Consider the following 23726-nt stretch of genomic DNA (forward strand, 5'->3'; position numbering starts at 1 on the left):
AGTAGGATTTGTGACATCACGACTAGTTTGGAGCCACATACGCCGAGAACGGACTGCATATTCATAGATGTTGGATGTTTAATGAGGTAGAAGGAGTAGATGTCATTATAAGAATTTTTATTGAGGTAACTGAACTTTTTTTGTGGAAAAAAACAAACAAAAATTATCATTCAAAGCTGCGTTTTTATTCGTCTTAAAAAATGTCTGGAGGGGATCCTTAAAATAGCAACATTCTTGAGGAGTTGCAACATGTCTTAGTCGGTCGCAACTAAAATAACAACTCTGTAAAATGTAATCTAAGCAACTCAGATTTTGTTTATTACAAGGAAAACATTCTGTTGCTAAGTTTTTGGGAAATCAGTTAAGTCTACAACAACTGGCTCGTCTTCTGCTCTTTGCTCTCTTGTTCTTGAAAGACTCATGTTCATGATTAAGGGAAAAAATTCTACCTTTGAGAGGATCGTTTGTTGACTTTCTTGAGGGGGGAGAAATCTGTTTTAAAACATCATAATTTATGCACATTCTTCTGATGATTTGCTTATATTTTCATGTTTTATTTTATGTGTTATTTCTCTAATTTAACTAGTAATATTTTGTTGTTTTACTCTGTCAAAATGGAGTGTAATTAATGAGCCTTAATGTGAATATATGTGCACCTTATTTATTTGTTTATTTGCTTGGTTAAGTATTTGTTAAGTAAATAGATTTGTTTAAACAGATACCAACTCTACACTAAAAAATATTAAAGAAAACAAGATTTGAATCAAATAAACACGTCACCTGAAATTGTTCTTTACATGAAACCTGACAGCTGTTTCCTCTTTTTTATTGCCATTTATGAGGATTTATTAAAGAATTAAACTGTATCTGACTGCTGGATGTTTTTTTTTTAAAAACTCTCAAATGTGACGTAAATGCTTTAAATGTGAGGCAACCGAGCTGAGGAGAGAATCAGTACTATTAGGGATGTGCAGAGTCCAGTATTTGTATTTGTATCTGTATTTGTTGAGGCAGCAAAATTATTTGTATTTGTATTTGTATTCGAATAAATATTGGAAAGAGGCTTAAAAATCCTGTTTTTGTTTTTATGACACTTTTAATTTTAGAAAATTATTATGATTACTGAGCTTAAACTTAACTCATCGCCTCACTGCAGCCAAACCTCTCTATTTATACACCCATAACACAGAGACAGCACACCGTCTAACATGTAGGGAGGAACTTCAAAGGTGATTCTTGCTTTGCACTTTTCATTTATTGCCTATTTTTTACAACCTAACTTTGTGGAAAGGAGAAGGGGAACAACAGGTGATCAAGAGTCCCTTGGGAACTGGTATTTGTATGAAACAAATATTTGTATAAAACCCACTATTTGTGCTTTGCCGAATAATGTATTTGTATTCGGGTACATCCCTAATATCTATGTTTTAAAAAATCTACGCTGCTCGTTGCCAATGTGAACCAAGTGTTAAATAACGACAGAAATCTCTGTAAATTTGATGGATGGTAACAGAAAGAGGAATTAAACAGCTACAATGAAAAGAGAAAAAAGCATTTATGATATTCTGGTTAATGTTGACACACGAATGAAATGAGTTAAAAGATGAGTTTGTTACCTACATGAAGGCTGGAACTAGAGGTGGAAAGGTTAATGATAGCTGAACCGGCTCCGTCTGCAAGCTACATACACATAAAAACATACACACTGTCAGGTTAGCTGGTTAGCAACAATATTAGCATCACATCTCATGAATTATTGTAGTATGTTGGTTACAAAAAGACAGATAATCAGTCAAAAAGTAGGTGTATAATGTTAGAAATACACTCAAAACACACTGTATTTTGGTACGTTACCAGACATATTAGTGACTCAAACACACAGGATCTCGTCATCATCATGTGTTCACTCAAGCAGCGACAATTAATCAAAAACCTTTAGTCCAAAAATGTTTTGTAAGGGAGGAAAAAATGACTTTTACTTAAACATTTAGCTTCCTCGGGAGGTCCCCCTGCTCCGTGAGGTGCGGACAGCAGCGCTCAGTTAACGCTGATCGGCCGCGACAGAGCCCAAAAGACAAAGTGTTTACATGAGGTCACGGAGCAGCTGAGCGTATGGAGGAATAGAAGAAGAAGAAGAAGAAGAAGAAGAAGACATGGAAGGGTGGGACGAGGACGCGTCCACATGTGGGCTGAACGACCAAAGGACAAAGATGGGACCAGATGTTGCACTTCTTCAAATTGCAACGTCTATATATAAGAAAATCTGCAAACGTTTCAGGCGTGCAGAACTTTACCTCACTGTTATTGTATCCACACACAGTTATTTTGATGTCAAAGCGCTTTAATTGGATGTTTGTTTCAGGGGTGTGGGCATTAATTTCGACACCAGACTCGGTTTCATCACACACAGCTGTTAGCTCATGCTGCACTTTTTCTTTTTTTAATCTTCCCATGTCACCAAACATTTAAAGTAAAGCTTCTCCCCTTCAAACGCAGCGAGACAATTGAGTTTTCGCATCAGTGCAAAAGAAGAGGAGAAAAGTACGAGGTAACAGCTGTATATTCGAGACGGCCCTGTGACGTTTATGCAATGCATGCGTGCGTGTGTGTCTATGATTGTGGCGCCTGTGGGTTAAGGGATAACAAAGAGCGACACGAAGAAATTAAAAGAAAAAGAGAAAGAACAGAGAGGATTTAGACATGATGGAAGGATCACAGAGGGGATGAGTGGTTAATGAGCCACAACAATGAAGAGAGAAAGAGAAGTAGAGGAGGGGGTAATACGAGGATGCCCTTTAATGAGCTACCACATTAAAACAACTGTCAGCGTGATAGATAGAGAAGAAAAGAAGGAATGAGAAAATGAATTTAAAGGGATAAATGGAATTAAAGGGCGGGATGGAGGGATGAGGAGGAAGGAAAAAAAATAAGACAAAAACAGTAAAAGAAAAAATAAACAGAGACAGCTCAGGGAAAACCAAAAAAATGTAGAAAAAAAAAAGACAAAAACGGAGGGATGAAAGGAGGGAGACGGTGAATAAAAGTAGGGAAGGAGTGAAGAGAAACAGATTACAAAAGAGATGGAAGCAGTGCAAGAAAAAGGGAGGGATGGAAAGAAGAATGGAAAAGAGGTAGAGGAGGAGGAAGAGAGGAATGCAGGAAGATGATAGAAGAAACAAAAGTTAAGGAAGGGATGAAGGAAGGAAAGGAATTGAGTTGCGTAAGAAGGAAGATTTGATAGAAAAAACAAAGCAAGCAGTGAAACTGAGACAATTCAGCAGGAAAAGGAAAGTGGTGAAAAACAAGAGAGGAAGACAGGAAGGAAAGAAGAGGGGAATGAAAGGAAGGAGCTGAATTGAGAGAAAAATTAAGGAAAAGAGGAAGCAAGGGAGTTGTTCAAGGAAGAAAGACTAGAAGGAAAGAATAAAGGAAGAAGGATGTCGAGAATCGTGCAGGAAAAGAAGCAAGTAGTGAAGACAAGGAAGGAGTTGGGTAGAGAGGAGAGAATGGGAAGAAAGAAGAAAGGACGGACGGATAAAGAAAAGCAGCGTGAGGAAGGAAAGAAGCAAGAAATGAAGGAAGCGAAGAAGGAAAGAAAAGAGAGTGGAGATGAGTGAAGGAGTTTGTAGCAGGGGAAAAGGATGGGAAGAAGAAGTAAAATACAGAGTCGTGCAAGTAAAAGGGTGATATGGAAGGATGATGAAAATTAAGGAATAAGGAGGCAAATGTGCTGTGTGAGAAAACAGAAAGAAACAAAAGGAAGGAGTTAAAGAGGGATGAAAAGAGTTACAGACAAAAAAAGAGTGTGAGGAAGGAAAGTGAGATGACGGATGAGCAAGGCAGCAAGAGTAAAAATAAGGAAGAGAGGAAGACGTGAAGGAGAATGGAAGGAAAGAAGAAAGCAATTAGCGAAAGAAGGAATTGTGCGGCAAAAGGAAGGAAAGATGGAAAGAAGGTAGGAAGGAAGGAAAGAGCTGAGCGGTTGTGAGGTGAGGAAGAATAAGAAGAAGGAAAGATGGAAGGAGGAAGAAGTAAAAAAAAGGAAAGGGAAGAAAAGAGTGATAGGGAAAGGAAAGGAGAAAGAATAGAAAGAAGGAGCATGATGGAAGGATGAAGAGAGATGCACAGCAGAAAGAGGAAGGAAGGAAGGAAAAGTTAAGAATGAGAAAGGAAGTAAAAGGAAGTAAAAGGAAGTAAAAGGAAGGAGGACATATCTAAGAAGGAGGGAAGAAAGGAGGTGAAAGGAAAAGAGGGAAAGTTGAGGGAAGGCAGCAAGGAAAGGAAGGGAGGAGATGAGGACGGAGGAGTAAAGATGGAGGGAGCGTTCCCGTGAGAATAATGAGACAGAAGACGACTAACGAGGACCAGACTGAACATGTTTGTTTATGCAACACACAAACCACACGTCTGTCTTGTAGCAGCATCGACAGTAGCAGAGAGACGGGGTCAGATTTTCCCCTTCAGTGATCACCAGGAGGAAGATTTCACTGAGACAAAGGAGAGACGGAGGAGAAGAGGAGGAGGAGGAGGAGGAGAGGGCAAAAATGGAAGGAGAAGAAGAAGAGAGGGATCAGGAGGAGAGAACGAATAGAAAAGGGTGAAAAAGAGATGAGAGAAGAGGACCGCAATGAGAGACTGAGAAAAGGGAGAAGACAGGTGGAGAGGAGGACAGAAGGAGGGAAGGGGAAGGAGATAGGAGGATGACGAGAAAGGGAGAGGGGTGAGAGGAGGGAAAAAGGAGTTGGAGACGAGATGAGGAGGAGAGAAAGAAGGAAGACTTTTCTGAGACAGAGGGAGGAGAAGGATGAGAGGAGGAGAAGAGAGGGGAAAGAAGGAAAAGAGAGAAGATGGAGAGGCAAAAGTTGAGGAGAAGGAGAAGAGGAGGAGGCAAGAAAGGAAAGGAGAATAAGAAGAGGATGACAAGGGGAAAGAGGAGGCCAAATAAGAAGACAAGAGGAGAGAAAAAGGAGGTGTTTAATGAGAAGAGAGAGGAGAGGAAACAAGGAGAGGAAATGAGGGAAGGAAGGAGATGGAAAGAGAAGGAGATGGAGGAGAGAAAAGTGAGGAGTTTAAGAAAAGAGAGGGGAAGAGAGAAGACAAGGAAAAAAGAGGAGGATATTGTGGAGACAAGAAAGGAGGAGAGGAAACAAGAGGAGGTGAGAGATTAAAAGAGATAAGACAGGAGAGGAGGGGAGACAAAAAGGAGTAGAGAGAACACGGAAAAAGAAGAGGAGGAGAGAAGAAACAAGGAGATGAAAGAGGAGGAGAGGAAACAGGTGGGGAAAGGAGGATGGATGGATGGAGGAGACTAAAAGAAGAAGCGATGAGAGACAATATGACAAGGAGAGAAGAGGAGAAGAAAAGGGGACGAGGACAGGAGAGAATGAGGAGGACGAGAGGCGACGGAGAGAGAAAAAGGGAGAGAGGAGACGAGACGAGGAGGAGAAAGAAAGAGAGAAAAGGAGGAGAAAAGAGGAAAGGAAAACGACAAGAAAGAAAAGGAGTAGAGACAATAAGAAAAGAGCAGAGGAGAAAGGAGGAGGAGGAAGTGGGGGGAGGAGAAGGAGATGAGGAGAGAAGACGGATGGGCGAGGAAAGTGAGAGAGGATGAAGAAGAAAAAAAAAGGAGGAATGACAACAGATGACAGAAGAGAGGAAAAAGTGAGGAGGAGGAGGAGGAGGAGGAGGAGGAGGAGGAAAGGGAAGGATAGAAAAGAAAAGACGACAAGCTGCAGGAATCCAGAACAGAAGTCTTGAATCGTTTTAACCTTTATTCAAAACGGAGGAGGTTGACAGACATCACGAGCTTGGAATTCTTTCCTGAAAAATCACCCGTCCTCCGCAAATTCACTGTCTCTGAACGTTACTCCAACAACCTTAAAGGGCCAGTCCAGCGGTTTTCCACGTTGTAGCCAATTAACTTCAAATCCTGTACAATTAAACACTACTGCAGAACATTTTCCAAAGACCTGCCACACTGTCTTTATTGATTTATTACCAGGGCAGCCATTGGTTTTTACATAATTACAGTTCAGGATGAATATTAAATAGCAGAGTTTAATTTATTTATATGTGTTTATGTTGAAGGAATAGTTTTGGGGGGGGGGGGGGGGGGGGGGGAGTGTGCTTATTTGCTTTCTTAGAGAGAGTTAGATGAGAAGATTGATAACCACACTCACATCTGTAGAGTAAATATGAGACTACCATGTGCTTAGCGGTTAGCTTAGCCTAGCATAAAGACTGGAAACAAAGGGAAACAGCTAGCTTGCCTCTGTCTAAAGCTAAAACTGAGCTAAACAAACATTTTGCTTGTTTAATCGGTACAAAAACCACAGTGTAAAAATGACAAATTGCTGTTTTGAGGAGGGGGTTATGTGCTGGACTGGTTCTTGGTTGGGACTTTGAATCTCCGTTGGTTGCAGTGTAACTGGCAACCAGTATTGGTAGGTGGAATTAACCCATAAGAACCCGGACCCATTTCTCCTTAAAGGAAAATTATGGGGAATATAAAACAGACCAAATGGACCACAAGGAACACATTTCTGGTTTTTTTTCAGTGTCAAAGATCTGTAATGTAACATATATGTCATAACAATATTTCTCTAACTTGTTTTATATCAATTTGTTCAAGAAATGTGGTCAGAACAGGTTAAATGTAATACAGGACGTCTTATTAAAGCATCAGAATTGTTAAATGGGTTGAAATCAAAAAACAAGCTTTTTAAAATTAGCTAGACCGGGCACACCGCCATTTTGGAAGTGATGTCATGGGTACACAGATTCACACATTGTCACATGACTGCACCAGGATGTTCAGTAGATGTCACTTCAAGGATAAAGCTGTATAAGGAATTTTCCAGAGCATTGAAAGGGTTGGTGACACCTGTGTCATCATGGGTTCTTATGGGTTAAACCAGTTGTTGTAGCTGCTGAACCTTAACCTAATTGGTATTGAATGTAATCTTGGATTCAGCAGAACTGGTGGTGGTAACAGGTTGGTGTCCCTACTGTAATGGTTTTCTGTTAGGCCTTTAGTTTGGGTTTTTGTTTCCAGAGATGGTGAGCAGTTAAGCCAAGACTTTGTCCAGCCCTCCCCCATGTTTTGATAACCTTTCTGTAAAAGTAAATACTGTGGATAGTTATTAATAAATTGTATATTCTTTAACTCTTCTCCTTTGACTGTTTCAGTTGCGGTTGCTGTGTTACCGTGTCTCCACTTCCCCCCTAGTCCACCAATGGGACGTAACAATACCTTAACCGTATTTATGTTCCAGATCATTTACTAACCTTCCCATGTGCCGATACTGTAGGAAAAAAAATTATTTTAAAAATGTTGGTATTGAAAGCAATCCAAAGTTCTGCCGATTTGTCCAATATTGATGTTCTTTACTAATAATAGGGACAGTTGTTGTTAAGAGAGAGACCTGGAAACTGGACCCATTGGGCAGCAAAACATAAATCCATCAGGCTGAAATTTCAGGACTCATAGCAACTTTGCCCAAACATAGAAAAACAAACACTGTTCACTGTGATGGACTAGTTTCAAGTCTCTGAAAGTTAAAAGTTTTCCGTTAAGAAGTGAAGGTAGATGACGAATATAAAGTCGTATATATTCTTAAATTTGCAGCTGTGATGTAAATGAATTGTAGATGATTGTGTGAAAACCCACAATCATGATCCTTTGAGATCAAGTTAAACCTCCTAAAAGAGGAAAGAACATCAACTTTCTGTTATTATCTCTCAGTTCATCTCTTTCATTTCCTTTTTTTTTTTCTCTCTCCACCTTTCACTCCCGACACATTAGCACAAACATGACTTACACAAGGATAGCTGCGGTCTGTCTGTGTGTATATTTAGTATTTATAGGGCTGCAATATTTATATCTGACCCCTCTAAAAGAGCGCATATGACAGCCTCATGTAGTCTGCCAAACCAATAAGACCGAATTATGTTGTCTCCTCATTCTACACAATCCTCTATTCACTAATACAAACAAAGAAACCATTTCATAGACCGCAGCAGTGTGTGAGGGGGGATTTTAAGGTTGTTTCGTATGTTTACAGACTTCTCCGTTCTGTCCGTTTTGAGAGTAACTGATAGTTTTTGGTGTAAAGGATTGTTGTTTTATGCAAAGTTGAAACTCAAACTTTTTTACTGGTGTTCGGTTGGAAGTCGCCTTACAAAATGCAACTCATGAGACTGTCCAGTAAACAATATGCTTGGTATTCAAGTAGTTTATATGATATGACTGCTGATTTTCTATATTTGGCTCTGCACATGAAATCTGTTGACAAATATATGCAAAGCCAAACCAACAATGTGTATCCAAAGCTTCATGTATCTTATTTTTCTGTGCTGTACACTTCTATTGTCGTCCGAAAATGATTTAAACACGCCAATGAGTCACACAGCTGCGCCGGGTGATATGAATGCTCTTTTTTTTATGACTGTGTAGTTAAAAATCACATATTTTTACATCATTAAACCTCTAAAAATTATGAATTTTTTGAGGTTTGATGTCTCTAAAAAGGCAGTTTGAACAGCTGTGACGAGGAGTTAAAAGTTCACTCGGGTTTAGTATGAAAACAGTGAAATACTCATGTATGTCTTTATGTGTCCTCATGAATATGTGGTTGTCTGTGTTATCTTTGCACGTGTGTTTTTTATGGGTTTGTGTGTTCTTCTGTGTGTGTGTGTGTGTGTGTGATAAAAATGTAAATTGTGTGTGCATGTGTGTGTGTGAAACTAGAGAAATTTGAACAGGGATTAGGTCGACTGGAAAATAGTTTCCATGTTCCTCCTTTACCAAACCTACCAGTCCTCCACCAGAGACTGAAAGAAAGAAGGAAAAACAAAAAGAAAAAGACAGAAATGTTGAAAGTTGGAGTGAAAGAAAAGAAAGAAAGAGCTGGAGAAAACTAAATGTTTGAAAGTTGGAGAAAAAAGAGACAAGAGGGAGAGAGAATGTTAATGATTGGTGACAAGCGTGGGTCTCGTGGTCACCGCGGCAACCACCGACCACAGACACGGTTGCCATGTCATCATGTCAGAACATGTTTATTTATGCTGCTGGTACCACTAAATACACACACACAGAAACACACACACACACACACACATTTAGACTCCCCTTTTAATCAGTCCAGCCATAACACACACACACACACACACACACCCAGATGTTCCCTGTGGAAAGATGTCTGCTCCATACTTGACCTTTTACACTTATTGGTCTTTACACGCCACATGCAAAAAAAAAGCATGTACGTACACAGTTAAACAGTGTTAAACAGCAGAAACATCATGACACACACACACACAGATTCATCATACATGTGTACGGATCAGTCGTTATTAAGACATTTACAGTAGATGCAGCTGGAATGAAGAACAACTGGAGAACAAAAGTTCAGCTGCAGATTTAACGTTTCTTTTACTAAGCGAATACAAACAAGAGCATCTTTTTGTGAATCTAATAGTTTGATTCACTCACTAAACATGATACCTGTGACAGTTCAATGTTTCCTGTCTTTCAGAGGATCTTTGATTGTTTGGTTTCTCTTTCTCTGCACAGAAATCTTGCATTATTCACACTGACAACTCCTCGTAATACTTCACTAATGCATTAATTGAACAAATCTGAAACATATGCTTCAGTGTGGCACCTCCCTGCATAATTAATCCAATTTATTTAGAACTATTATATCATCTGATGTCTATTTAAATCAAACCACTACTAAACTAAACAACCTCCATGTATGTAACACTTAAACTGAAAGGGTCTTTCTTGCCCTGATCTTTGTCTTTCAGGTAGCGCACACTTCCAGATTAAAGTGATTATCATAGAGGTTTTTATTATTTCAAACCCAATTTTTGATACTAGTCACATTTAACATGTTTTCTGCAATTCAAAATATTTACATTCAGGAATTATCTCTTTGTATAGAAGGTTTTCGTTCTTGGTGGTGGAGTCCCCCCATTCCTGTGATTAACAAGTAATTCACAGGAAAACAGTTCATGCATGTACTCCACTTGTGTAAGTGTTTGTAATTTTATCTCATTGACAGAAGCCTCCCTGTTCACCAGTCGCTACGGACAAATTAGAACAGTGTTACTGAACATTTCCTTCTGCTGCTGCTTCAAATTAAAAACGCATCACAGTGAGGCTTTTATGTGTCTGCCAGAACTTTTCCAAAAAGGAGCTAAAAGTTCAATAAATTTGCTCAGTTTTACTATAAACTCTGGAAGCTTTTAGTTCAGTTTGTGCCTTATACCCTTTTTCTACCTATAAAATAGATTTTCTTTTAAGTGATAGATTATACTAACAAGTATTGTGTTTATCAAAAGCCTGATATATCTTGTTCCTCTGTGCCATAGAGCTCCATCTCAATTTATTACCATAAACACTCAATCCCACATACACCGATCAATCTCACATACACTGTCCTGCTGCCAGAAATACTCACAAGCACAGCAAATGTGTATTAATCCGCCACTGAAAATAGTCCCTACCATATGTGCTATTCACTCCTATTCAAGTACTGTTTGCTAAAAACTACAGTGCCCTGCTGTTTTAAAATATTACTCAGCCTTTTTGTTAAATAAAACCAAATTTGTGAACTTTTTTAAGAGCTTTACATCTTCAGTGGGTTCAGGACTGAGAGGGAAGTAAAGTCAGAGAGTGCTGAGAGACGGACCAATACACTGTTGGTTTTAGGCTTTTCAGGGGACATAAGAAAAGTCACATTCAGTGTAAAGACAGTATTTTTCTTCATTTATGGTAATTATTAAACCAGCTAACTGACAGGATGGTTTTACCTGTTCAGGTATGAGCAGCTCCCGATCATCGATGTCAATCAGAACGTCTCCGCTAACGAAGTGGGGCATTTCACCTAAACAAACACACACAACAGAGAGATGTTTTTAATATTAATTATTAGTCTGCCTGTTCGCTACAGATCAACCCATCTCTCCGTGTCGTACCTCTCCCTTCCTCCACCTCCTCCACTCGTTCCTCCTCCGGGTTGCACCGGAAATCCTCCAGCGACCGGATGGTGCACTGACCGACCACCGGCTTCCTGCCGAACTGACGGTTGTCGATGACTTTGATTACGATGGGCGGCATGTAGAGCTCCTCACAGGGAAGTCTCTGTGGAGAGGAAAGAAAGACTATTAAAAAGAAAGAAACGGGACAGAAAAAGACACCACAAGCTATGACCTACGGCTGCTCTGGGCTCCCTGACTCTAATTGGTTATGCCACCTGCCTGCCTGATGCTGATTGGCTATGGCTGCTGACTGTCTGAAGTTGATTGGTCACGGCTTGGTGACCATCCAATCAGGGCACCGTTACACCTTTGCTGACCCCTCCCATCTAAAGGAAGAAATGACGTAGAGATTTAATCTTCGTGCGGGGAATCAGAGCGCAAACGTCGCTTTATTTTGAAATCTGAGTTCAGTATTTTAAATAAATGTTTACATATAAAAGTGAAACCATGAAGATCAACATTTACTTTAAATGACAACATGGCTCAGTCTGTTCTTTTCCATCCTGTGATAATTTTAGAAAGAAGGCACCATGAAACTAATGACTGTCATCAAACGTCACCATGACTTGTGTTACACTTGACAATTAGAATTATTGCTTTTCAAAATAAATGCCAGTGCCAAGCTGCACCTCAGTAGCATGAAATATATGCAAGTATTTTACAAATCCAGCAATATATTTATGCAGTTTAACTTCTTTTTCAAACTTCATCACAAATGTTGTGTTTAACTCATGGCATCCTTCCATCCAACAGCCCCTTTTATATTAGGTTTTATCGTTTTATTTTGAAATAAATATTTAAATTGACAAAGCTAAGCAACACATACAGTAAGTGAGGAAAGGTGGAAAAGTTCATAGTGTGAGATTAGCATCATCAGCCCCATGAAAACTTGTATTTAAATGAACAATGAATTACATTTACAAACTTTAGCACAACGTCTGTGCGTTTGTTAATGACGTCTCTTTCAAAGATCATTTGCTGACAATTACTCCAAGTGGTCACAAGTAATAAGTAGCTATACCCTCCATTATCATCGCCAACGTTAAAAGGATTCAAAGGATCCATGTGTGCGCCATGTTGGAAATACAACAAGATGTGGCCACAAATGAGCAGCCATAAACCAGACAATAATCGCTCAGATGCTGCACGTGTGCAACAAGGCCTCAGTGAGAGAAAGCAACACGAGGGACAGACGTACAATAATCCAGAGGAGGAATCAAGAAGACCTTGAACTAAGTGGAAGATGTGATATGACACGCTTCCCTCAAATCTACATGAAACTTCTTGACTAGCACTGCAATAATCATCCTCCAATCATCATCATTATTAGTAATGAGCAGGATTTGTGAACGGCATGTTTTTCTGACTTTGATTATTTTGACGAGAAGGAAAACTTGCACAGCTCCTCTGAAGCTCAGTGCTACAGAGAGTTCAATCTGTCATTTTCAATCCCAGTAACTGCCAATCAAGTTGCACATCTTATATTTCCTACATCTCAGCTCGTGTGTGAGCGGCGACCGGCTTCAGAACACAAGCAGACCATCACTTGAAATCTCTCGGTCGCTGCTGATAATATACGTTAAGCGTCAGCAGAAGAAGCTCATGCGGCATCTTTATGTGGATTGGGGGTTTTCAAGAATCCCTCGGCGCTGTCATAACAAGACATTAATGTGATCAGCTTGACTTCACTTAACCTTTTCTGGGTTTTTTTTTTTTTTACAGAGAGCTGAGATGCAGCTGATGTTGCAAAAAAAAAAAAAAAAACGCACGACAAGCTCGAGAGACAAACTGCTGGAGTCGATTTCAAAGCTGCTGCTGTTGCTTGAACTCATGCAACCGGCCTCAATTTTAAACTTTTCAAGATTTTTACAGCAGCAACATTTAAAGACAATATCCCTTTAATACTCTCTTGTAGCCAGGCGGGCTCAAGGAAGAAAAAGAGTTGTAATCCATTTGACCTCTCTGGCTTTAAAAAAGGCTTAAGTAGAGCTGATGATGCTAAACTCACACAATAAACTTAGAGCTAACATTAGGTGGTTAGACCCTTCAAAGAGCTGTATTTAAGGAAACTATGCACATGACATTTTCTTATGCCCCCGTGGCATATGAAAACACTTACTCATTCAACTTAAGACCTTAATATTGTTAACATTAAATGCTTGGACCTGGTTCAGGAGCTGAATTTGAGGGAAAAATATGTGCATATTTCCACAGTCCAGTTGAGGCTGTCATACTTCTGCGGTGGTCAACACAAGACCTTAATCTTGTTAGCATTAAACTGCCGCAGCCAAAGTAAGGATCTGTATTTAAAGGAAAAATATGTGAACATTTCCATACTCCAGTTAAAGCTGTCATAATAAAACACTGAGGTGATCAACTTCAGGCCTTAATATTATTAACATAAAACTCTAACAGCCCATTCTGGAGCTGCTGTTTGGAAAAAATGTGCATAACATTTCCATATTTCAGCTTAGCTTTTCATAAGAAAAACACTTTTGTGGAATGTGATGGCACCGATGTAAATTCAGTGGAAATATATTCTCGGAGGACGGCGTTAGATCTGAATAACAAACAAACGACCTTGCTCGGGCAGATGTTTCTGTATCATAACCACTAACAGGGTAACGGTGAAGCTGAGGTTAACGGTAGATTAGATTCGTCATAATCAAAAGCAGCTTCAAGTCTTCTGGGAGGCACTTGTGCAGCTTCAAGGAGCAACAAGTAGGGGATATCTGATAAACTGTTCCCTCAAATTACTTGTTTGTGGACTCATTGTACTTATTTACTCCCTTGAATTCATCCATTTATACCCCTTAAGTAAAGATTTGTGTCTTTATATTGCTAAAACATAAAAAACTACACTGTGAGACGTGGTTGAAAGCTCTGTAAATAGATAGTAGTAAGGAATGAACTCTCTTCTCAAAGTATTAACTTGCTCCTTACGCTCTGTGTTGTGAAAGGCAGCAATACGCCAAGAAACAAATTGAAATATTAGGGAATTATTCAAGATGAGATTAGATATTAAGGGAATTAAATAATAATAATAAGCATGTAAATTTGTAATTTAAGGACACAAATCGTTATTCCAATGGAAAGATTTATCAGAAATGTTCCTCTGGCCTCTGCAGATCTCTGCTGACACACAGTGCTGCAGAGATGAATCATTATGAATCAGACTTGTTGACTATGACTATCACCTATAACTTATTGATTAATTAAGTGGTGAGTTGACAGCTGAAAACCTCAATAGATCTGATTCCCAGAATCCAGAACAGCCATGTCAGCAAATGATTCTGGGATACATTTTTAACCGGTGATGATCCCTGACCACAAAATGATTAACTAGTTAAGAGGAATGCCGAATGCCTGATTGTTTATTAGCTGTAACAATGAAGCAAATAAACAACACTGTAGCTGCATAAAAGCAACAGAAGAAAGCAGCTGTTGTTGCGGTAACTAGTTTGCATGAGTAAGGTTTGATCTATTCCTTCTTGAAAGAGTTTCGACAGCTTTAGCCTTTTGGGTGCCACATAAAACTGCAGTCTTAATCGTCGCTCCCTGTGGTTCAAACTGCAGTACAAGTAAAGATGCCAAATGTTGCCAGTAACACAGTGAGAACTGGTAACGGCACCAAAAAATTTAAAAGAGAATCACTACTGCAGCCAAATTGGGCCAGAAACTAGCGTATATCAACTTCCTAAACTTGGAATTTCAAGACTATTCAACAAGGTTCACCCGGCCGCTCCTCCTGGGCGAGCTAATGGCATCGTGAAACATGTCAGCGCTGAACACCCTTGTTAATTTTAAAAGCCTCGGCAAAGCGGTTTTATTTTTCCTTCGTCAGCGCGAAGGCTGAAATGTGCTGAATTACACATTTTAGCCATAAAATCTTTTGAGAAATATTCTTGTTGAGGGATTTTTTCACTCTAGATGTCATAAATAAAAAAGCTTTTTCAGGGTCAATAGTAAGTCTCGGTGTTTTGGAGACATACGTACTCGTTTTTCAGTGACTTGCAGTTTAAAAGCATCCAGTCAGCATTTGTTCCAGAGTCATATATATACAGTATTTACTGGTAGTCATGGTAGAAATCCACCACCCTGCATCTTTACAACTCTGAACCGCACAAAGGTTGAAATAATTTCTCCTTGTGATCAAACTGGAACCAAGCTGGAAGCGTCTAAAATATGTGACTTCTTACAGCAGAATTACTAACAGAAGATTTCTACTTTTTTGGGAAGGAAAGGAACAGTAAAGTCCAGTAGTTTTGCTCCACTGACATTATTGTGGCTCCGCTGATGAAGATAAATGACTGATGCAAACCACATCACAGCGGAACTCATTAGCCATGAAAGCAGCGGGCCTCTCCGCTGATTACATCTGTATAATGTGTGTGTGTGTGTGTATGTACAGTACAGCATGGGTCTTCCATGTTCTCACCACATCAAGCATGAGAATGTTGTCGTCAAAGTTTGGCTTCTTCTTCATGCTGCGGATGACGCAGCTCAGGATCGTGACGCCGCCGCACTCCACCTGCAGGCTCGGGGTGGAAACGCTGGCCAGCTGGAAACTCTTCAGGTTACGAACGCCCCACGCTAAGATCTGCAGGTCAGGAGAGAAACAGGAGTATTGTTATTATCTCTTTATTTTTTCCCATTAATGAAACAATTCTTTAGTCCATAAAATGTCATAATTGCTTGTTTTGTCAGACTAATATGGAAGATTTAAAACGCCTAAATAAAAACAAATTAAATTGTTATATGTTTTTCCTTTTTAAGCATGCATTTACTGTGTTATAATGACATTAAAAACATGGTAAAACGATTTTTTTTTAAATCTTTTTGTCTTTAATAACTGAATTAAATGTTTTTTTCCAATGCCACATTAAAATCAAATCACAACACAACAAACAAAGAAGTGAGGAAGTGTTTTGCATTTCAGTGTTGTCCAGCAGAGAGCAGCATAGACCCACCAATACTAAATATAAAGCACTGTCGTTTGTTTTCAAGAGGTGGTGCAGGGGGGCTTTTTCTTTATTGGGATGGAGACGCCAAATGGAAAACAATCGACAAGCTACCAACTTTTCAGAGCTACCGTTGAAGCCTACAGGAGGTTAGTACGCGATACTCCAAACATTTTCGGTGGAATATTCCTTTAAGTTGAGAAGGAGTTTCCATCAAAGTGCTGCAACTGAGAGGAAGTTTGTTGGGCACGTATCATGGTACCTCAATGGCGGTTCTCTGAAGAACAGGTTTGATGCCCTGAGGAACCACGAAGACGTTGGGCTCTCTCTGAGGTGGCGGGTACGGAAGGTCCGACTCCTCCGGCTACCAATGGGAGAGCGGGACAGCGATGAGTCAGAGACAGGTCATCAACAAGAGACAAACGAGATAACACAAGACATGGAGCCATGATGTTTGCAGCCAGGCAAGTTTTGATTTTCAAGGCGACATAAAACAATGTAAGCAACTGTTAGATGATATCGTATTTAGTTTCAACAAGTCAGATGAGTTTTAGAGTGTTAAAACTACACAATTATCACATTCAAGACAAGGAAAAACTGTTTTTTTCTGCATTTGTGTCTTCAACAAAAGGAACTCATTAAAAATAACAACAGGCATAATTAAAAATCTACAGAAGGCTTGAGAAGACATGCATTTAATTATCTGTCATATTACTATTTTATCTAAGAAATGATGATTGAATGAACATTGTTTTAATTAAAAAAGGACCATAATTAATAATTATTCTGAGATCATAAAGAAACAGCTTGTAGAAATTGTAGAAGATCACAAAACAATTATACAAAACTTCTCTCTGGATCACAAAAAAAAAAAAAAAAGTGATCATGAGAAAACTTTAAGTAGAAAAGTCATCTCAGGCCTTCTGTACAAAAACAAAAATACCGCATACAACTGAAACTAAAATGCTGTTAGTGGGGGATTTCAGGTTGTGAAAGACAATGACAATGAAGAAATGGCAAACAGTAAGTGTCCACTTTGTACCCATTGCTGCAGGCTTTCAGAGAGGAATCCTGGAAGAATTAACTGAGGACGCAACAAAGACAGAGAAGAAAAAAACAGACGACAAAGACAAAGAGCAGAGAAATGAAAAAACTGTAGAAGTACCTCAGGTGGAAAATCTCATTATTATAATCAGCATTATGTATAAAATATTCTGCAAATATTATAAGGAAAATACAAAATCATTCATTCATCAGGACTCAAATGTGTTTTAGTTACTTTACATTTCTTAATGATTTGTCGTCACCAGGGACATTAAGTCCAATTATGTATTCCCAAATCTGCAGATTTCCATGCTTGTGAAAAACCAGTTGAACTCTGTCATTTTAATCTAATTAATATTTCAACTTACATGTTTGTATTCAGATCAATCAGTCAAAGTGTTGGCAAGATGAACAACGTTAAATAAAAGTGTGACCTGTTGTCAGTGTCAGTGCAGCGTTACCTCATCTAGAACATGGGAGGAAGTCAAGATGTCTCCCTGTGTGTGAAAGAGGAACAGAGAAGTTTGATTTTAGAGGCTGAAAATGTACAACAACAAACGGAAAAAAGGGGAAATAAAGAGAAATAAACCAAATAAAAAAGGAAAAGGAAAAAATGAAAAAGAGAAACTGACCTCTTGACCTGGAATATGGTGAACTGCTGGCTGTAGACAGAAAATGGAAGGATAAGTTATTTTTTAATTAAGATTATTCAGTTATTTCATTTTTAAAATACTGGATTAAAGGTCAGACATCATACCATCACCTCCCATTTAAGCCAAATGTATTACATAAACACTCATTTACATTTTTGTCATTGTCATTAGAAGACTGAACCAGTACAAATTCTCAAGTAGCTCAGTAGGGACAAATGCAATGAGATATGGCATTAATTTTTTAAGTAAGAAACAACTGGAAGTAGGCAAGTGTATAATACCAAAAACAGCAAGAAAGAGGTGCAACAATCAATAAAGTGCTAAAAGGTTAAAGGGGCTAAAGCGTTGAGGTGTCCTGTGCGTTTCTTTAGTGCACCAAAGACGTCTGCAGAGCTCGGTCGCTCAATTCCACCATCACAAAACCACAATCTAGAAGAGTCTGGATTGTGACTTTGTACCAGTCATTGATAGTGTTACCAGACATCATTCATGGCACAAGGAGGGTACATTTACATCGGTCGCCTTGAAGAGAAGCATCAAAGCTTTGAAGTTTTTGCGAGCCGACACCGGGAAAACCGGTGAAGGTGGATGAACGGAGGTGTGACATGAGCTCGTTTAGGTTGGTTGGTTAAACACCAGATGTGCCGCTGCGTTCTGAATCCTCTGCAGAGGTTTAACAATGCATGCTGGTAGTCCAACCAGTAGTTGCAGTTGCAGTAGTCCGGTCATGATGACCTGAGCTTGGACTCACTTACACCCACACACATATCTAAAATTGTTCTCTCAACCTCAAAAACTGATGCACCCGGATAAAGTATCCGTATTCCCGAAACCCTTAAACACAACATGCATTTTTCGAAATATAAATATGATGAAGAGGAAAAAGAGAACAACAGACGTTGGAGGAAGACGAGCAAAACAGATTCACAAAGCGGTGATGATGCTAAGAATGGAGGCTTGACCCTCTGACCTTTTCTCTGCGTATGAGCTCGAAGGCGGCCAACAGTTCGCCGGCGTTTTTCTCCCCTAGATGAATCGGGAACCAGGCCAAGTGAGGGGAAGGAGAAAAGGAGGGCTGGCACACACAGCGGCCCATGAACTCATCCGCTCCCTAGACACATATTTAATCAGAAACATTTATTTGTTTGGCAAGAAAGTTAGAAGCTACTGCAAAAAGAGCGACAGTCCAGCCTCAGCAAGGACAAAATAGACACACACAAAGCCTTCACAAACACTCACGTAGGTATCCTGGTCGTAAAGTTCCACCACAATGTTTGGCGGATTGGCCATCACGACCTCCGGGTCGCCAAAAATCTCCACCTCATAGAAGATGAGCGTCTGGTCCCAGGTGGGATTGAGGGTGTTGCGCACCGTCACCGTCTTCAGGGACTGATGGAGGAAGGACACAATGGCGTAGGGGTCTGGAGGGAGTCAAACAACCAAACACAACCTTCATAAACATAAATAAATCCATTTTGCTGCTCTAAAATACTTGGTGACTGGTAGGTCTGATAATGATAATGATCAATAACGATCAATCTTAGAAGTTAAGAGTGTTTTCTAAGAGCGTTTTCTACAAACACTCTCAAACTTGTGCATAATTTCTACAAGAATTAATTTGCGTGTGTGTTGGATTAGTTTTACTTTCTGATTTAAATATCAACATCACTCATTTTATGTCACTTCACAAAGAACTTCAGTGTTCATGGTAAAATTACGGACTTAAAAATGCACAAAAACAATAAAAACTTAAATAAAACGTGTAGGAATGAAGTGGAGACAAAATGAAAATAGCTACTGAGAGCTAAGAGATTACAGATTTGAATAGAACAAGTTTGTATTCTTAAGATTTTTTAATATATATATTTATTTATCAACAAATCATGAAGCGGGCTAATTTGGAACATCCATTAAGTTAGGTACCCATTAAGCCCATGCCAGACTTTTGACATATTTTGACAAATTAAACAATAAAAACATTAGAAATTGGTATAAATTAATTACTGACACTTCAAATGAGAGATTAGGCTTTCATTTTAACAAAAATGTTCTCACTTTAATTGGGGCATTATATATGAAAAATGTCTGAAAAGTGGATTTGGTGGGCTTTATAGGGACGTTTACCCTAGTTCTTGGTTCCTCCTGCAAGTTGTGGTGCTTCTTAAGATGCTTTTATCCTCCTAAAAAGTGTTTAGGAGTCACTTCTTAATCTGCAAATAATTTCTAACAGTCTTAAGATGCTTTGGGGAAACACCACTTAAGTTTAAGAAGGTTTGTAAGATAGATTTTAGTCTTAAAATGCTTTTGGGAAATGAGGCCCAGAGCTAAAAGGTAATAATGTACCAATTTTTCCTTGTGCATGGTCAAATGAAGGGAACTACAGGTGCAAAAGTGACCCAACTTTATGGCACCATTCATGCAAGAAAGTGCTTCACATTTAGACAAATCAGCTGAAAACAATTTTAGAAAGTTAAAATGAAAATACACGTAAACTGAGCCTGAATAAAACAGCAGAGAAGCAGTAACAACAGGTTTCCAGCAGCCGTTTATGAGCCTCAGCTGAAGTTCCTGTCCTACGATGTCAGTAAAGGATGAGGTTAGCGTTGGAGCTCGGGAATGCATTCTTAATCAGGGTCCTCGCAAGTATAGCGGTCCAAACTTAAATATGTGTGTCTAAACTATCCTGGCGTCCCACATGGTGACATCAGCAGCTTGGGAATGCCGAGCTCGAGACGGAGGGCTGGGAACGCCGCTCGGAGAGGTTTGTTATTCCAGGTCACAACCACTCTCCTCCATGTTAACACAGCCACACACACACACACACACACACGACTTTCAATGTGGACACATGCATAAAAACACACGCACACACACACATACATGTACAGTGACACACATACAGAGCGAGTAGTTTGTTATTCCAGGCCAGGGAAAGAGTCTCTATGGAGCCGTTAGCATCAGGGTAAACAGAAGCTAAGTTGCATTTTCCCACCAGCCCTCAATTAACCCTGCAACTGACACACACACACACACACACACACACACACATGCACACACACAAACACACAAACTTACATAACCCCCCTGGGCTGTTTGTATTGCTGTTTATATGAGCTAATGGGCTGTTGGGAATGGACGGTAATTGAATGGGTCACCATGGGTGGTGCGTCTGTACAGTGTGTGTGTGTGTGTGTGTGTGTGTGTGGAGGGGAAGCAGCGGTAGTCAGGGTCCCAGTGGGAGCCACAGGGGTACATAAACACAATGAACACTGAGGAGAGAGAGGGAGAAAGAAAGAAAGGGAGGGAGGGAGGGGAAAGACGGAGAGATGGAGGGAGGAAAGGGTGAAGGATGGAGAGAGAGAGAGAAGAATGAAGGAGGGATGGAAGAGAGGGGAGACTGGAGGAAAAGAGAGATTTCTAGATGGAATGAGACTTTATCATCACTAAAAATAAAAATAAAAGAAAGAAAGTGTGACAGAAAGAAAGAAAGATGGAAATAGAGATTTAGACACATAGGTAGAAAGAAGGACAAAAACAAAGAAAGGAGGGAGGGGAAGATGGGGGAAAGAAAGAATGAGGGACAACAAGAGGGAGAGAGAGAAGAATGAAAGAGGGAAGGAGAAATTTCTAGATGTGGGAATTTGGATCATCACTTAAGAGGAGACAAGACGAGAAAGACAAAAGATGAGAAAGACAGAAGGAAAGGAAGACAAAATGACATGATGATGACAATGATGGAGAGAGAGAAGGATGAAGGAGGGATGGAGGAGAGGGAAGACTGGAGGAAAAGAGAGATTTCTGGATGTGAGACTTTATCATCACTAAAAAATACAAGAGAAAGAAATACAGAGACAGAAAGACGGAAATAAAGAGATTTAGACATGTAGGTAGAAAGAAAGAAAGACAGAACAGAAATAAAGAAAGGAGGAGAAAGATGGAGGAAAGAAAGGGTGAGGGACAATGAGAGAGAGAGAAGAATGAAGGAGGGAAGGAGAAAAAGAGATTTCTAGATGTTGAAATTTGGATCATCACTGAAAATGAGACAAGAAAGACAAAGAAAGAAAGACAGATAGAAGGAAAGGAAGACAAAATGAAAGCATAGACAGACAGAATGACTAGAAAGACAGACAGAGAGATTTAGCCCGGTAGGTAGAAACAGACAGAAGGAAGTCAGTGTTTGATAGTTGAGTCAGTCTTTAATCATGGCCGCCCAGACGCCATGTAATACCAGATTAACACACAACTGAAAGCCATCCATCAACTCTACTCATCCGTTACACTGTGTGTGTGTGTGTGTGTGTGTGTGTGTGTGTGTGTGTGTGTGTGTGTGTGTGCTAACAAGGGGCGAGAGTGATACTAATTTATCATTTCAGTCAGGGGCCAGGATGCTCTCTTTCTCTTTCTTTCTTTCCCTCTTTTTTTTAACCAAACCTCCCTCCTTCCATCTGTATCTCCATCATCTATCATTTCTTCTCTTTTCTCCGTCTACTCATCCCTCCCTGTCTTTTAAAGCTCCGTCTCTGTTTTTACATCTGCGGTGGGGTTTCTGATTATCACACACACACACACACACACACACACACACACACAGTAGCCGTAGTTTCCATGACCTCTTTGAATAAAAGAAAAGCATTTTCTCTTTTCTTTTCTTTTTTTTTTTTTTGCTCTCCCCCTTCCTGTGTCAGTCTTTCTTTCAGTAACTATCCAGTCTCTCCCTGATGCAGCAGTGCAGAAACATCAAACTAATAATAATAATAATGAGCTTTTTACAATTAAATCATTATTGTTTTAATGCTCTTATTGTTTAAAGCTTTAATTTGCATGATATTAAAGCTCTAAACTTCTTTATTTTCAATACAGAGCTGCTCCAGAAGTAGGAAAACCTCATTAAAAATCTTATTTCCCTTCATAATAACACAAAAAACTAAAAAAAAAAAAGAGGCGAGGTGCTGCGGTTCATTTGGACAAGTTTTTAGACGACGGAGATTACAGCTAAAGAGCTCGAAAAGAGGTTTTTTTTGGATAAAGACGAAACCAAGCTGCAGAGACGCCAAGCACCCGAATAGCTTCTCATGCACCTCGATCGCCAAAATAAAACACTGGCGTCGTACGTTTCTCTACGCTTTAAATGTCGGATCGCATTTTAAGCTTTTCTAGTGTCATTTAATGACACATTAAACAGCCGTTATTAGCTGTATAATGATGTTTTATGATGTGACAAGGCTGAGGTTAAGATCTGGTTAGGTTTGGGCACCGAAACCACTTGGTTAAGGAAAGATGGTTTGGGTTATAGAATACACCATTTTGTCGCCAGAGAGACGTCTCGCTAAAAATACACATCCACGTTTGTCGGTCGAAGCGGGAAGCAAGCGGTAGCCTCGAACAGTGAGTGGTCTCTGCTGCTTTGATGCTTTTTCAACTTTCTTTCAACATGGAAGTGAGCTCACACACATGTCATCTGAGCTACATTACTTTTCCCTGAGATACGGAGTGTAGAGATGTCGATACGCTGCTACGTGTTACATGTAGAGATTCAATGCATCTGTGGTTTTTGCAGAAATGTACGATGCCAACATGTTATTCTGGTGACTGAGCTGTTTCGTGGGCACTGTAGTGTTTTGTGCATGTAGAAAAAAGTATCATTCAACTTCTAAAAGCGAGTGTTGTAGAAGAGTTTTGGACAAATGACAGAAAATACTGACTGAGAGATTGAGACGAGTTTCAGAAGCTGGTGGAACAATTCGATCTGCAAGTTGTTTGGGACTGTTTCTGGTGGGCTGAATGTATGATTGCATGTTTAAGTTCACTTTCCAGCCACCAGATGGCGCAGTTTACTAGCATAAATACTGATATGTGACAGATGCATGATGGGAAACATGTCAAAGATTTTAAATAACTCCCTGTATGTTACCTGAGAAGCTGTCTTTGTCCATAGCCAGCAGGTCTCTGGCTTGATACAGGTAGCAGCGCAAGTGGTAGCGGGTTCCACCTACACACACACACACACATACGTCATTATACT

General features: G+C 39.7%; 1 protein-coding gene across 11 annotated transcripts in view; it reads right to left on the minus strand.

The window, feature by feature from the left end:
• The window catches only part of dysf (dysferlin, limb girdle muscular dystrophy 2B (autosomal recessive)), a 111957-nt gene that overhangs the window by 38637 nt on the left and 49594 nt on the right, over window positions 1-23726 (minus strand). For 3 of the 11 annotated variants that reach the window (XM_067579747.1, XM_067579744.1, XM_067579746.1), the window contains 11 exons: window positions 23616-23693; window positions 18944-19125; window positions 18675-18815; window positions 17684-17713; window positions 17513-17548; window positions 17050-17091; window positions 16270-16371; window positions 15485-15646; window positions 10984-11149; window positions 10819-10892; window positions 1621-1680 (listed from right to left, as the gene is read on the minus strand). In XM_067579747.1, coding sequence (XP_067435848.1) covers window positions 1621-1680; window positions 10819-10892; window positions 10984-11149; window positions 15485-15646; window positions 16270-16371; window positions 17050-17091; window positions 17513-17548; window positions 17684-17713; window positions 18675-18815; window positions 18944-19125; window positions 23616-23693 — 1073 coding nt within the window. The remainder of the gene's footprint in view (window positions 1-1620; window positions 1681-10818; window positions 10893-10983; window positions 11150-15484; window positions 15647-16269; window positions 16372-17049; window positions 17092-17512; window positions 17549-17683; window positions 17714-18674; window positions 18816-18943; window positions 19126-23615; window positions 23694-23726) is intronic. The other 8 variants (XM_067579752.1, XM_067579748.1, XM_067579753.1 and 5 more) reach the window with 3 other exon arrangements.

This window comes from Thunnus thynnus, chromosome 22 (genome assembly GCF_963924715.1).
Source record: "Thunnus thynnus chromosome 22, fThuThy2.1, whole genome shotgun sequence".
NCBI classification, from domain to species: Eukaryota; Metazoa; Chordata; class Actinopteri; order Scombriformes; family Scombridae; genus Thunnus; species Thunnus thynnus.